Source organism: Corylus avellana, chromosome ca5 (assembly GCF_901000735.1).
Source record: "Corylus avellana chromosome ca5, CavTom2PMs-1.0".
In the NCBI taxonomy this organism is placed as follows: Eukaryota; Viridiplantae; Streptophyta; class Magnoliopsida; order Fagales; family Betulaceae; genus Corylus; species Corylus avellana.
Genome location: NC_081545.1, coordinates 22,076,594 through 22,089,041, shown reverse-complemented (window position 1 = coordinate 22,089,041; position 12,448 = coordinate 22,076,594). Strand labels below are relative to the sequence as shown.

Genomic DNA, 12,448 nt, shown 5'->3' with positions numbered 1-12,448 from the left:
TTTATTTTATTATTTTTCTTTGAAAATTGTGGCTTGAAAAGCCTGTAGTACTCTTCCCCTTCTAATTATCTTTCTAATGGCTTTGGAATGGGCCAAATCGGGGTTGAAATGAGAAACAGGCTAAAAAACCACTTTTACCCAGCGGCTTCTTCGTTTAGGCCTGAACGTTTGGTGGTTTTTTTGGCGAATGTTTGATTAGTGCTGAAAAACCCCTAAAAACTCCTCCAAATGGGTCCGAAAGACCCTAAGAACCTTTGCTAACCCTTTGACTAAGTTAATCATAACCTAGTAATTACTCAAGGCACTATAGCACCACCCCCAGAGGGCCTAGTGGTGGACCGGCGAGGCCCTCTAGGGATGGCGTGACTACCCTTGGTGGCATTCGGGGTGACTAGGCCACCTTAGATTCTTATCGAGGTGGTCTTAGCCATCGGAGGTGGGTGCGCCACCCTCGATGCCATCGGAGGTGGGTGCGCCACCCTTAGAGGGCCTTGGTGGTCCACCACGAGGCCTTCCGATGGTGGTGTAGCCACCCACAAGTTTAACCTTTTTATTTTTTTGAAGTTTTTTAAGTTTGAGAGAAAACCTTGTCTATTCCTCATTTTTTAGAGTATTATCTATTTCTTTTTGTAAGGGATTAATTATTTTCATGAAAATAACTATTCATATGAATAGACTATTACCAAACAAAAGAATAATTATTCCATAAGAATAATTATTCAATTTCAGAGATTTATTCCGCAAACTAAACATGGCCTACTTGTAAAAGGAGAGTCAAATATTACTAGCGCACTAAAAGCCAAAGACAACAAATGGGCCTACGGGACAAGACTTGATAAAATCAAGCTATACATAACATTATCCGTAACATTTTTCTTATTAATTGTTTTGAACATTTTCAATAAATAAGTTTCATATAATCTTGATATTCATCTCTTGGTAAAAGATTTGAAATTTCTAATATTTCTCAAATAAATATATATTTAAAATTATTTTTCGACAACATTAAAAATAATATAATTCTAGTTTTATTTTCAGTTTTGACTTTTGAATTCAAGAAAATATGAAAATGTTTGGTTATCGAATTGGAAGGGAAACCCAAATTGTAATCAATATCTTTTAGATGTTGCATCATGCTCCACTTATACAACCACAACTCCTGGCAGACAATGCTCCACTATGTTCACAAGTGACAACACAATCACACTCACCTCTCAAACCCAAAAGTTTGGCCTTGGCCATGGCTTCTCCTCTCTTCTGGCTCTCTCCAGCTTTGGGTAATGGCAATTGTCAGAGATTTGATCCTGGGTTTTTTAGTATCAGAAGACCCTCATATTTCGGGACTACAACTCAGTTCCTTAATTCTAAGCCAAAACCGATTGCTGTTAGGTGCCTCACAGTTCCCTTTTTTTTTTTTTCTTTTTTTTTTGCAATATTTTCTCTCTATGCGATGCTTGTGCGGCTTAGAGCTCTTTTCATGGTGTTGTAGATGTGAATCGACAAGGACTGATGAGCCAAAAACGAAAAGAAATCTAGTGGACAATGCGAGTAATCTCCTTACCACTTTGTTGAGCGGGGGAAGTGTAGGGTCTATGCCTATAGCTGAAGGTGCTGTCACGGATTTGTTTGATAGGCCTCTCTTCTATTCACTGTACGACTGGTTCTTAGAGGTACTTTCCTTTTCCACAAAACTGCCTTAGAATGAGATTGATTGGTCCTGGACTCTTCTGAATGAAGTTGTGCAATCAGTGGCGGATCTAAAAATTCGAATTAGGAGGGGCGGAACTAAAATAATAATTTAAAAAAAAATTTTGGAGGGGTGGGAGAAGGTGAAGTAGGGGTTAGGGTCAAGAAAACTAAAAACATTACCCTTAGAAAAAAAAATTTCAAAAATTTTTGGAGCGCCAGCCCCCTTTATATCTGCCACTGCTTGGGAAGGTTTGGTATGCAGAATAGACCCTTAGAATGAAATGGCTATACTATATGAATAACTTTGGTTGCATACCATTTCTTGGAATATCCATTCCCGTGGGAATGATTATTTAGCTATTTATCGATGAATAAACTGTGTTTTCCAGAAAAACCCACACTATCTTTATTATTAGTTTTTTTTCAAACCCAAATTTATAAAAAGGAAAACTGAATGAATTATATGGGTAGCACCCTTACAGAACACCGCATGACTCAGGAGTAGTCGCGGCCACCACAAGGGTCTTCGGGGGTGTTGCGACCATCCCCGTGTTTTGTGAGGGTGTTTAGCCACCAGGAGAATTTTCCAGGATTTGTTTTAATAATTATTTGCTATTTTTGGAATTTTGGTTTGATTATAGTGAGAGCATGTGTGTTGTCACCAAACGAAAGAATAGGAAAGGTCATTACATTTCAACCTCTTGTATTCCCAGTAATACCCATTCCTATTCCTAAAGGAATGACTATTCCGTTTATCAAACATGCCCTTAAATTTATCGGTTGTATGGCAGACACAAAGGCGAGTGGCAGTGCAGTGGTTTGGTTGGATGTTCCCTTGCATATACCAGATTGATATTTTTATCACATTATTGAATTGCAACCTCAGTGTCCTTGACTCCCATTTCCTTATGTGTGCTTTTTGCCTTAGTTATTTGATATTTCTTAGTTGTGAATTTGTTGGATTTGGCAGCATGGCTCTGTCTATAAACTTGCTTTTGGGCCAAAAGCATTCGTCGTTGTATCAGATCCCATTGTTGCAAGACACATTCTTCGAGAAAATGCATTTTCTTATGACAAGGTACTACCTCATTTTATGCTTCTGGACTTGACCTCCCTCCTGCCAATTAGATTATGAGCGTTGATGTCAATATTATGATTATTATGTGAAATGCCATCCATCTACACGATCGTGCATGAACTTTCTTATTTGGTCTATTTGTGTATAAGACTGCTTCATTCAATCATTCGTATCTCTTGTTATAACTTACATAATTTATACAATGACAGTGTGATTGTTGGGAGATAAAGCGGTTATGGAGTTTTTACCAAGAGTACATTAATATACATAGTTGAACACAATTCTAACCCAAAAGCCTAAGCTAATGGGCTAAGGTCTACTTAGGTATATTAAGCACTATTTTCTTTTATATTTTCTCAATGTGGGACACAACACTCACAAGTGTACTCACAATAGTGATGATCCTAATGGAGATCTTATTTCTTTTTCTTGACAAACATTGTTTTGAACCTTTGCCAACATGTCATTCCAAGGTTGCTCTAGTTTTAGTTTGTCCCAATTGGTTCCTCGGGTTAATATCTAGTGCAAATTAATTGAGAAAAACGATCTATCACAAGAAGAGAAATGATGATGCCTTATTGTATGAATTCCAACCATTACGAATACAGATAGGTGTAGTATGTCTGACCATTCTAGGAATTAGCTTAATTTGAATTATATGTTATTTTTAAGTACTTTCTGCATATCATTTATGTATTCTAATCTATTGTACTCAACTTCTTGCAAACTTAATTAGGGAGTCCTAGCTGATATCCTAGAACCAATAATGGGTAAAGGACTTATACCTGCTGACCTTGACACTTGGAAGCTGCGGAGAAGAGGTAAGCAAGTAACAATTTTGTACTGTGGGCTTTGCACCTCAGTTTATGACAAAAAACCAAAGTACCTCAGTTATTGGGTCATTCAGTATGGCATTTGGTGATATGCAACTTAGTGTATCACTATTTTCTAGATTGAGGGTCCAAGTCCTGCTAAGATTAGTAATAGAAGTCTATGCAGTTTGTAACTCTATATTAATTCTTCATCAGTTGTTTCATTAGTAGTCCATTATTTGAAAAAAGAGGTTTTTTCATGGTTAATACGTGTTGGTACCTGCTTCTTTTAATATATTTCAAAATGCTTTGCAGTTATTGCCCCTGGGTTCCATGTCTTATACTTGGAAGCTATGGTCAAGATATTTACTGATTGTTCAGAAAGAACAATACTGAAATTTGAGAAGCTTCTACAAGGAGAGAATTTGGGTGGAAGAAAGACAATAGAGTTGGATCTTGAAGCAGAATTTTCTAGTTTGGCTCTTGACATTATTGGTCTTAGTGTCTTCAACCATGATTTTGGATCTGTTACTAAAGAATCTCCTGTAATTAAGGTATACCCATCTGTTCTGTCATGGTATGTATTCATTTTACAGCTACTTTGCCTCTTCCTCTTCTTATTAACAGTGGTAATTTATTTGAAAGACATGCATCTCATAATTGCATTAGAAGGACAATGTTTCTCGCTTCTTACTGTTCTTCCACAGTGAGAGGGGCTGATTAAATTTTCAAGATTTTTTTTCTTGTCTCGTCATTTATTTTTAATTATCATTTATGGGATATGCCTTTTTGGGTTTTCTTCAACGTAGCTGTTCTACTAAATCATAATAGAAACTGCAATTGTACAAAAGAACAGTAGTGTGACAACATTTGAATTGTGAGATACTCTGACCCACTAGCTTCCAAAATTCTTCAAAAATATGATAGGTTTAATTAAAATATTTTCCTCTTTTTGTAGTCAATGTCTTATATGGACTTTTAGATTTTCCTTGCTATTATCCTCGAATATGGGTTGTCTAACTATTTATGGATGCCTTTCTAGTCGAAATAGCTCTATCATGAATGAGCTATAATCCTACTCCTAATAGAAAGCCACTGTAGTGAAGTAAAATTTCATTGCTGTAGAGGGAAAGAGTTGGGTGGGATGGGTTTTGGAGATCTGTATTGCAGATATCTGGTTCTTGTCCTAACTGTTGCATTGGGATTCATATAATGGTATGGGGTTCTACTTGGAACCACTGTTTGGATTTACGTTTAGGTAGCTTGTGAACATCTTCAAATGTGGCGTCTGACTGGAAAATTTTTGTTTTCTTATCTGTGTGGTGAATAGACAATGACAATTGGGTCTTTTAATAATTATCTAGGTGTAGTCAGTTGAAACTGATGTTCTTTTCGAATAACAGCATCACCTTTCCTTTTTTAAATTTTTCAGTAGAATGTGTATGCATTCATGTAAGCTGAGTGGTATGAGGTTCTTGATTGGCTATTTCAACAATATGTTTCAGGCAGTATATGGCACTCTTTTTGAAGCTGAGCACAGATCTACTTTCTACATTCCGTATTGGAATATTCCTTTGGCAAGGTGGATTGTCCCCAGGCAGCGGAAGTTCCAGAAGGACCTTAAAGTTATCAATGACTGTCTTGATGGACTCATCAGAAATGCAAAAGAAACCCGAGAGGTGAGAAGATACTCTTGCTCTTTGACAGATTGAGTTGAAGATCGAATGTTGTTTAAATAGGCAATGATGTGAATATGGTTTAGTATATATGTGAGTAATTTGTATACATTTGAAAGACATTGAATATCCATTAATTGTCTTGAAAGAACTTATCAATGTGTGGAAGGTACTATGTCTGTTATTTACTTTAAAGCCTGAAATGTGCTAAAAGGTTACAGCATTTACTATGACAATATTTTATTACTTCATTAATGCATTTTATTCTTCCAGGGTGCTACAAAAATAACTATCGGTGACAGTTAGCATGTTAACGCTATCAGGGTGCTCTGATTGCTGGAAAATTCCTGAATGAGTTCTGTATGCAAAACATGACAGTTTTTGTTTGATGGTAATTTAAAAATGTTTTGTTTTTCTCTCTAACAAAGCAAAAAAATCTGCTGTTTTTCTCTTTTCCCTTTATAGTTTAATTCACTGAAACATCTTTCCCTTTTATAGTTTACTTCACTAAGATCCATCGTTTATTGAGAATTTACCGGAACAGACTAAACATGGAGTCTTTCAAGTTTCAAATGTATCTGCTCCATTTTTTTTTTTTTTTTTTTTCAGTTTTTTTAAAATTTGAGGCTTGGGGAAGCAGATTATCTATCATATAAAGAAAGGAAGCAATAAGGGAATGGCATGAGAGGATCCTTGAAGGAGGTTAAGAAGGCTGCACTCCTGAGGATTTAAAGGATCATGTATAATTGTAATTTCTCGTCTATGTTTGAACAAACTCAGACCTGTTAGAAAAGTCTCGATGGTTCTTGTATTCTTTGAAAAATTAGAAAATAAACAAGATTGATAATGCAAATCATAATCCAAGTGGAAAAAGAGTTTGTGTCAACTGTAGGTGGTAGTGTATTCTTAATGCACACAGTGACATTTAAAAGGTTGGTATTCTTTCAGAACTGAGGGATTGATGAGGACCTTGAAATTTGTAAATTCTTTGGTTTTAAGAACTAGCTATATACCCTTTTGGGTGAGTATGTCTAAGATGTTATTTCTACTTGAGACTTCTCTTGCAATCAATGCATTTCCAATAGCTAAGAGAGGTTCAATGTGTAGTGAAGGTTGGGGATACTGGAAGATGCAATACTAGTTCTGGATCTCCAAAATGATTCTTCATTAATATGGAAAACAATACCAAATTGCTATTGGACGAGCAAAATGTGATGAATTCTATTCCTTCATATTTTATTTCCTAAATAAGTTCATTAATGCATATGAGGGTGTACATGTTCGTAGAATGAACTGTATTTCATATATGATTGTCATTGTGTGCTTAGCCTGTTCTTAGTAGCATGTGCATAAACTCTTACGATATAACCTGTTTCAAGAACTTGTTTTTGTTTACTTTTTTATGACAGGAAACAGATGTTGAAAAACTGCAACAAAGGGACTACAAAAATCTCAAGGTGGGAATTTATCCTCTACCTTTATTCGTCTTTTTTTTTTTTTTTTTTCCCTCTTTCCATGCTCTTTTCCGTATTTATCCTCTATTTAAAACACAGCAGACTTACATTTGCTAGATAACTGTAAAGTGCAAAGATGGACTATGTAGATGTAGGAATTGTACACAAAATTTGAGATTATGGCATTGTAACTATAAAGTATGCAGGATGCAAGTCTTTTGCGTTTCTTGGTTGATATGCGGGGAGCTGATGTCGATGACCGTCAGGTAAATATTTTTCCTGTCATACTATATTTGCTTTTCCTATCACCTCATTCTAGATAATCGGAATAGATTCTTTTTCTTATTCTGTGTGTACCACGCACATGTGCATCATTTGTTAGTTGGACCTGTCTTGGACCAATTATATTCCTCTCACTCTTCATTTTTGCATGTATGATTACAGTTCAAAATCATTTCCACCAATGTTTTTTTGACAGCTTAGGGATGATCTGATGACAATGCTTATTGCTGGCCATGAAACAACAGCTGCTGTTCTAACTTGGGCTGTTTTCCTGCTTGCACAAGTATGATTCTTCGTTTCCAACTTTTGGATACGGCTTTGTAAGTTTCACGAGAATTAATGTGGATACAAGTTCTTCTATGGCTTCTTTTCGTCGATAGCACTTTTTGTCCAATCAGTGTGACCATGTCATTCATTTTTATTTGTGAAATTGCAGAATCCCTCCAAAATGAGAAAAGCTCAAGCGGAGATTGATTTAGTGCTTGGACAGGGGAGTCCAACTTTCGAATTGCTCAAAAAATTGGAGTAGGTCACCAAACTAATACTTTTACGGATTTGTTCTATTAAGCAGTAATTGTGTTGTGAAAAGCCTTTGGGTTGGTACCCATGCAATTACATTTTAGTAAATTGCGACAATGAAACAAGTAGATGGGGGAATATATCATAACTTTGTGGTAGGAATATGGTTAAAGTGTGAGAATGAATAGATACCTGATTTTAGAGTTTCAGCAATATAATTATTCATGTTGATGCCTAATGGACATATAATTTTTTTGTTTTAGCCGATGGTCTTTGGATTAAATGACATCTCTTTCACCCACAAGGGGTAGAGTCATGGATTCAATCCCGTATGGGGGTGCAAGTGGTATTATTCAAAAAAAAAAAAAAAAATGAAAGAAAAATAAAGGTTATTTGAATTTTTAATATTACACTGTAATTTTTTAGAGACATTATTGAGAACATAAAAATCTTGAATAGTGTGAATGACTAATGCTTAAAAGTAATTTATATTTGAAATTTGCATACACCACAAAGGTAAGTTTTCTATGTTTTTAATTGTTACAAACCTGAATATCAAGTCTGTAACGGGTTACTTTTTTTTTTTTTTTTGATAAGTAATCGAAATATGTCATTAAAAGTATGCAAGAGAAAGCACCTAATTAGAATGAGCTTACATCCTTTACTAGAACCTAAAAGTTTAGGACATGCTGTGCTCCATGCTTTCAGGTACATTAGACTTATTGTTGTAGAAGCTCTGCGTTTGTATCCTCAGCCTCCTCTACTAATTAGACGTTCTCTCAAATCAGATGTATTACCAGGTATTAACTCTCGCTGATAACACTAAAAAGATGGAGAATATTATTCCTATGTTTATACAAACATGTTACTCTCTCTATTCATTTTAAGTTAACTTCAAAATTTGTATGAACATTGTTCTTGGAAACTGAACTGTTCCATTATGATTCTCTTGATGTTCCTTCAATTCATGCAATGACAATTTGATCTTGTTGATAAAACTGAATTGTCTTCAAATGATATGCTCGTTTTTTTCATGCATAAATAATTCTGATAAATATATATTCAAATCTTGTGATATTTGTGTTAAGCATGGAACTTTATTCTACTTCTGCAGGAGGGCATAAGGGTGACAAAGATGGTTATACCATTCCTGCTGGGACTGATATCTTCCTTTCTGTGCGTAGAAACATTTATATTTCCTTTTCTCCTTGCGCATACACTTGTGCTTACAACATTCTTCTTCTCATTCCGTTTTGAGCGTGATCTTCCTCAATTTTCAGGTATATAATCTCCATAGATCTCCGTATTTTTGGGACCGACCGCACGAGTTTGAGCCGGAGAGATTTTTGGTGCAAAAAGAGAGCGAAGGCATTGAAGGATGGGCCGGTTTTGATCCATCTCGAAGCCCTGGTGCATTATATCCAAATGAGGTGTCTTTGTAGTCTCCATATTTTATTGAAGCAAGCATACTTTGATGATCTTACAATTTTCTTTATACTAAATGAATTAATGGGTACGGTTGCAATATCAGATAATATCAGATTTTGCCTTCTTACCCTTTGGCGGAGGACCAAGAAAATGTGTTGGAGACCAATTTGCCCTAATGGAGTCTACGGTGGCATTGGCTATGTTGCTGCAAAAGTTCGACGTGGAGTTGAAAGGTTCTGCAGAATCGGTGGAATTGGTCACCGGGGCAACAATGCACACAAAGAATGGATTGTGGTGCAAGTTAGGAAAGAGAGGTGATGTCCATTGACATAGATTCATTACTTGTACGTGTACGGACAATAATTGTATGGTGCATGCTCTAACTGCTGTCACCAATTACAGACTCGCAATTTTTTTTTTTTCACAGAAATAGTGAGATTTGAATTTTGTATCATATGTCCCAATACTGAATAAACATGTAAATTTAATCATAAATCAATCTGTGGGGTGGTTCCTCCACCCCCCCCTCCAAATGCAAAATGGGGGTAGTTGAACCACCCCCACCCCAAAACCCAAAAGAGTAATGTTACACATGATTATTATTATTATTATTATTATTATTATTATTATTATTTTGGATGAATAAGCAAATTCATTAAAACAACTAAACCAAAACCAAAGTATCACCAATTACAAACCCTTCCAACGGGCTAAAAACACAGCCTCACAGAGGCCAAAACCAACTAAAACCAGAACAAATACACGGCTGCAAAACCCAGCTAACAGCAAACTAAAACAACTAAAAACAAAACAAGCCCTTACGAAGGACTAGAAACACAACCAGAGACAACCAAACAGCAAGAAAACCTGTAGGAACTGCATCAACAAAGCAAGGCTGCAGGCAAGTTCCATAAAGAGCAAAGCACAAGGTTCTCCCTAGTTTTTGGAAATTTCCTTTCCCCAATTGCTCTGGTTCGAACTTCCCATAAGATCTTCAAAATTTGCTCCTCTGTGCTTGGATGGCCTGCATGCTTGATTTCGAGTGCACCAGATATGATACACAGCAGAACCCAAAACCAAACGACAAAGCAATGCTTTTAGAGTATTACAGGAGGATTAGCTACTCTGCATCTAGACAAACAAAATCTCCCAATTCTATAGCAAAAACTACATTCAAAAAATAAATGGTCACAGCTTTCCAATTGGTTCTTGCAGAAAGAGCATTTGACATCTCCCTGGTAACCCCAATTGAGCAACCTATCACCTGTAACCAGCCTTTGCTCATAGTAAGCCACGAAATGTATGAATGCTTAGGAATGGCAAGGGGAAACTAAACCAACTTCCAACAATCAAGTTGCTCTTTTTTCACCCAAAGAGAATCCCAAGTATCTGAACTAACATACACCCCTTTTCTTGAGGCAGACCAAATAGGTTTGTCACTAAAACTCAAACTAATTTCAGGGAGCTTAGCTTGGATTTTCACCAAAGCATCAGACCTAACTGGCCTCCATAACCAATCTCCATTATGAATAACAAAAGAGAGTTTTGCCTCCACACTACTTTGAGCATCATACACAACCCTGTACCCATATTTTTCCAATAAAATGCCACCAGGATGCCAAAAATTCATCCAAAGATGAATGTTAGCACCATCCCCAACCTCAAGAAAAAATTTGGGGAATAGTATAAAACTATTTCCTTATGCTCTTAGGAAATAAGAACATAAGTTCCTTATGAGGCCTAATTGTCACTTTTTAAGATTTGGAGGATTCCTTATGTTCATTTGCTTCATATATTTCCTGTCATGGGTTCACTTTTTCACTTTTTAAGATTCATAAGTTCCTTATGTTCTTAGGGTTTTTAAAACTATCATTGGAGTTGGGATAAATTTTTATTGGATTTTAATTTAATAGTGATTTTAAAAGCCACCTAAGTGAGCGTGTAGCATTACTCAACATTTATTCTTTAATAATTTGAAAGGTATTTTGGAAAGAAAAATACAAAAGAAGTCAGGTGTGCCATAGATGACTTCTTTTTTGCTCAATTTGACGATAATTGCTTATAAAGTGTCTTATTTGACACATAGTGATAGTTTATGAGGCCTAATTGTCACTTTTTATGATTTGGTGGCGTAAGTGTTAAAGTGGTAGTAATTTAGAGACGAAAAGTATATTTTTGTCCTTTTGCACCTGATACGATAGTATTTACCACAGCCATCCATTTCATCAAACGGATACAAAGTTGACACGTCAATGCACTAAGACCCAGCCAAAGAGTTACTTTTCTCGTTGGCCTAAGTTGTCCTTCCCCACCCACCCTCACTTAGGAGTTAGGGCATCAACATTACCTACAATCTCTTCGGCGCCCCTCATATGAGAAAGTCCAATGTAAGAGATTATCATGTTTTCAACGTTCAATTCTATTGCTTCTTCTTCTTGGAGAAAACAAATCATGGAAAGCATGACGCAAGAGACCCTTTACTTCAAAACCCAACCCCACCTCTCACGTAAATCTCTTGTTTCAATTGGACCCAAGTTTTCTCTAAATACAAAACTCAATTATCTGCCCATGAAAGACTCAGAAACCAGTCATATGTGCAAGAAATACAAAATAAGAAATGGGCCTCTAACATTAACAAGGCTCATAACCCGAATTGATATCAATGATGGCCGTGGAAATGGAAATGAAGGTGTGATTTTGGATGATGTTTGGAGGAGCAGGCTTTGATGGGTGAAGAAGAAAAAGGAAGAGTCCAGGTTCTTGATAATTTCGGCCCCGTGTTTGGGCCAAAAAGTGTATAGTTGATATGTATTGGAGATTTAGACTCTCACTAGTTATATAGTTATGATATGAAATAATTACATTTAAGAACAAAAATATTTAAATATTTACATGGAAAATGGGTTTGTCCAGAACAGGATTATAGAAATATAAACACTATCACGATGTGCAATTTTCATAGGTAACAGAGGCCATTACAAAAAAACCGAAGAAATCCTGTGCAAAATTTGACCAACACCCATCTCACCGGCTATCATAAGATTGATGCTGACTCATGTAGCCTTCTTACATGCCTCCACAAACTCCTTCACGGATCTACCTGAAAAGTGATCCGAGGAGAAGCCTCATATTTGTCATATATATATATATATATATATATATATAGAGAGAGAGAGAGAGAGAGAGAGAGAGAGACAGAGAGAGAGAGACCAAACAAAAGAATCAAGAATATCAAACAAACAATTCTCCACCAGAAGAATGAAATATGTGGCTAGATTTCTACCTTCTTCTGGCCATGTTGCCAAGAGATTGGGTTTAGTCAAAAGCTCAACAATAATGACTCCAAAGCTATAGACATCACTCTTTTCCATATGGTAGTACTTACTTTTTTTTTTTTTTTTTTGATAACGTAGGAAAACTTTACTCAGATTCATTGTACGTTGCAAACGCATACTGTACAACAATCCTCACCGTTGATCAAACTCCTACGGGTAACTGACCCCACCCGTC

At 36.2% G+C, this 12,448-nt stretch overlaps 1 protein-coding gene across 1 annotated transcript; it reads left to right on the top strand.

Moving 5' to 3' along the window:
• The first annotated feature begins 1,138 nt into the window (after positions 1-1,138).
• On the top strand, positions 1,139-9,390 carry LOC132182864 (cytochrome P450 97B2, chloroplastic). The gene is made up of 14 exons (XM_059596220.1): positions 1,139-1,389; positions 1,490-1,670; positions 2,660-2,767; positions 3,504-3,588; positions 3,895-4,133; positions 5,085-5,258; positions 6,665-6,712; positions 6,916-6,975; positions 7,188-7,274; positions 7,428-7,516; positions 8,219-8,310; positions 8,625-8,686; positions 8,791-8,940; positions 9,042-9,390. Exons 1-14 carry the CDS (start codon positions 1,241-1,243, stop codon positions 9,264-9,266), a joined length of 1,749 nt encoding a protein of 582 aa, XP_059452203.1. The 5' UTR covers positions 1,139-1,240; the 3' UTR covers positions 9,267-9,390.
• Positions 9,391-12,448: the final 3,058 nt, after the last annotated feature.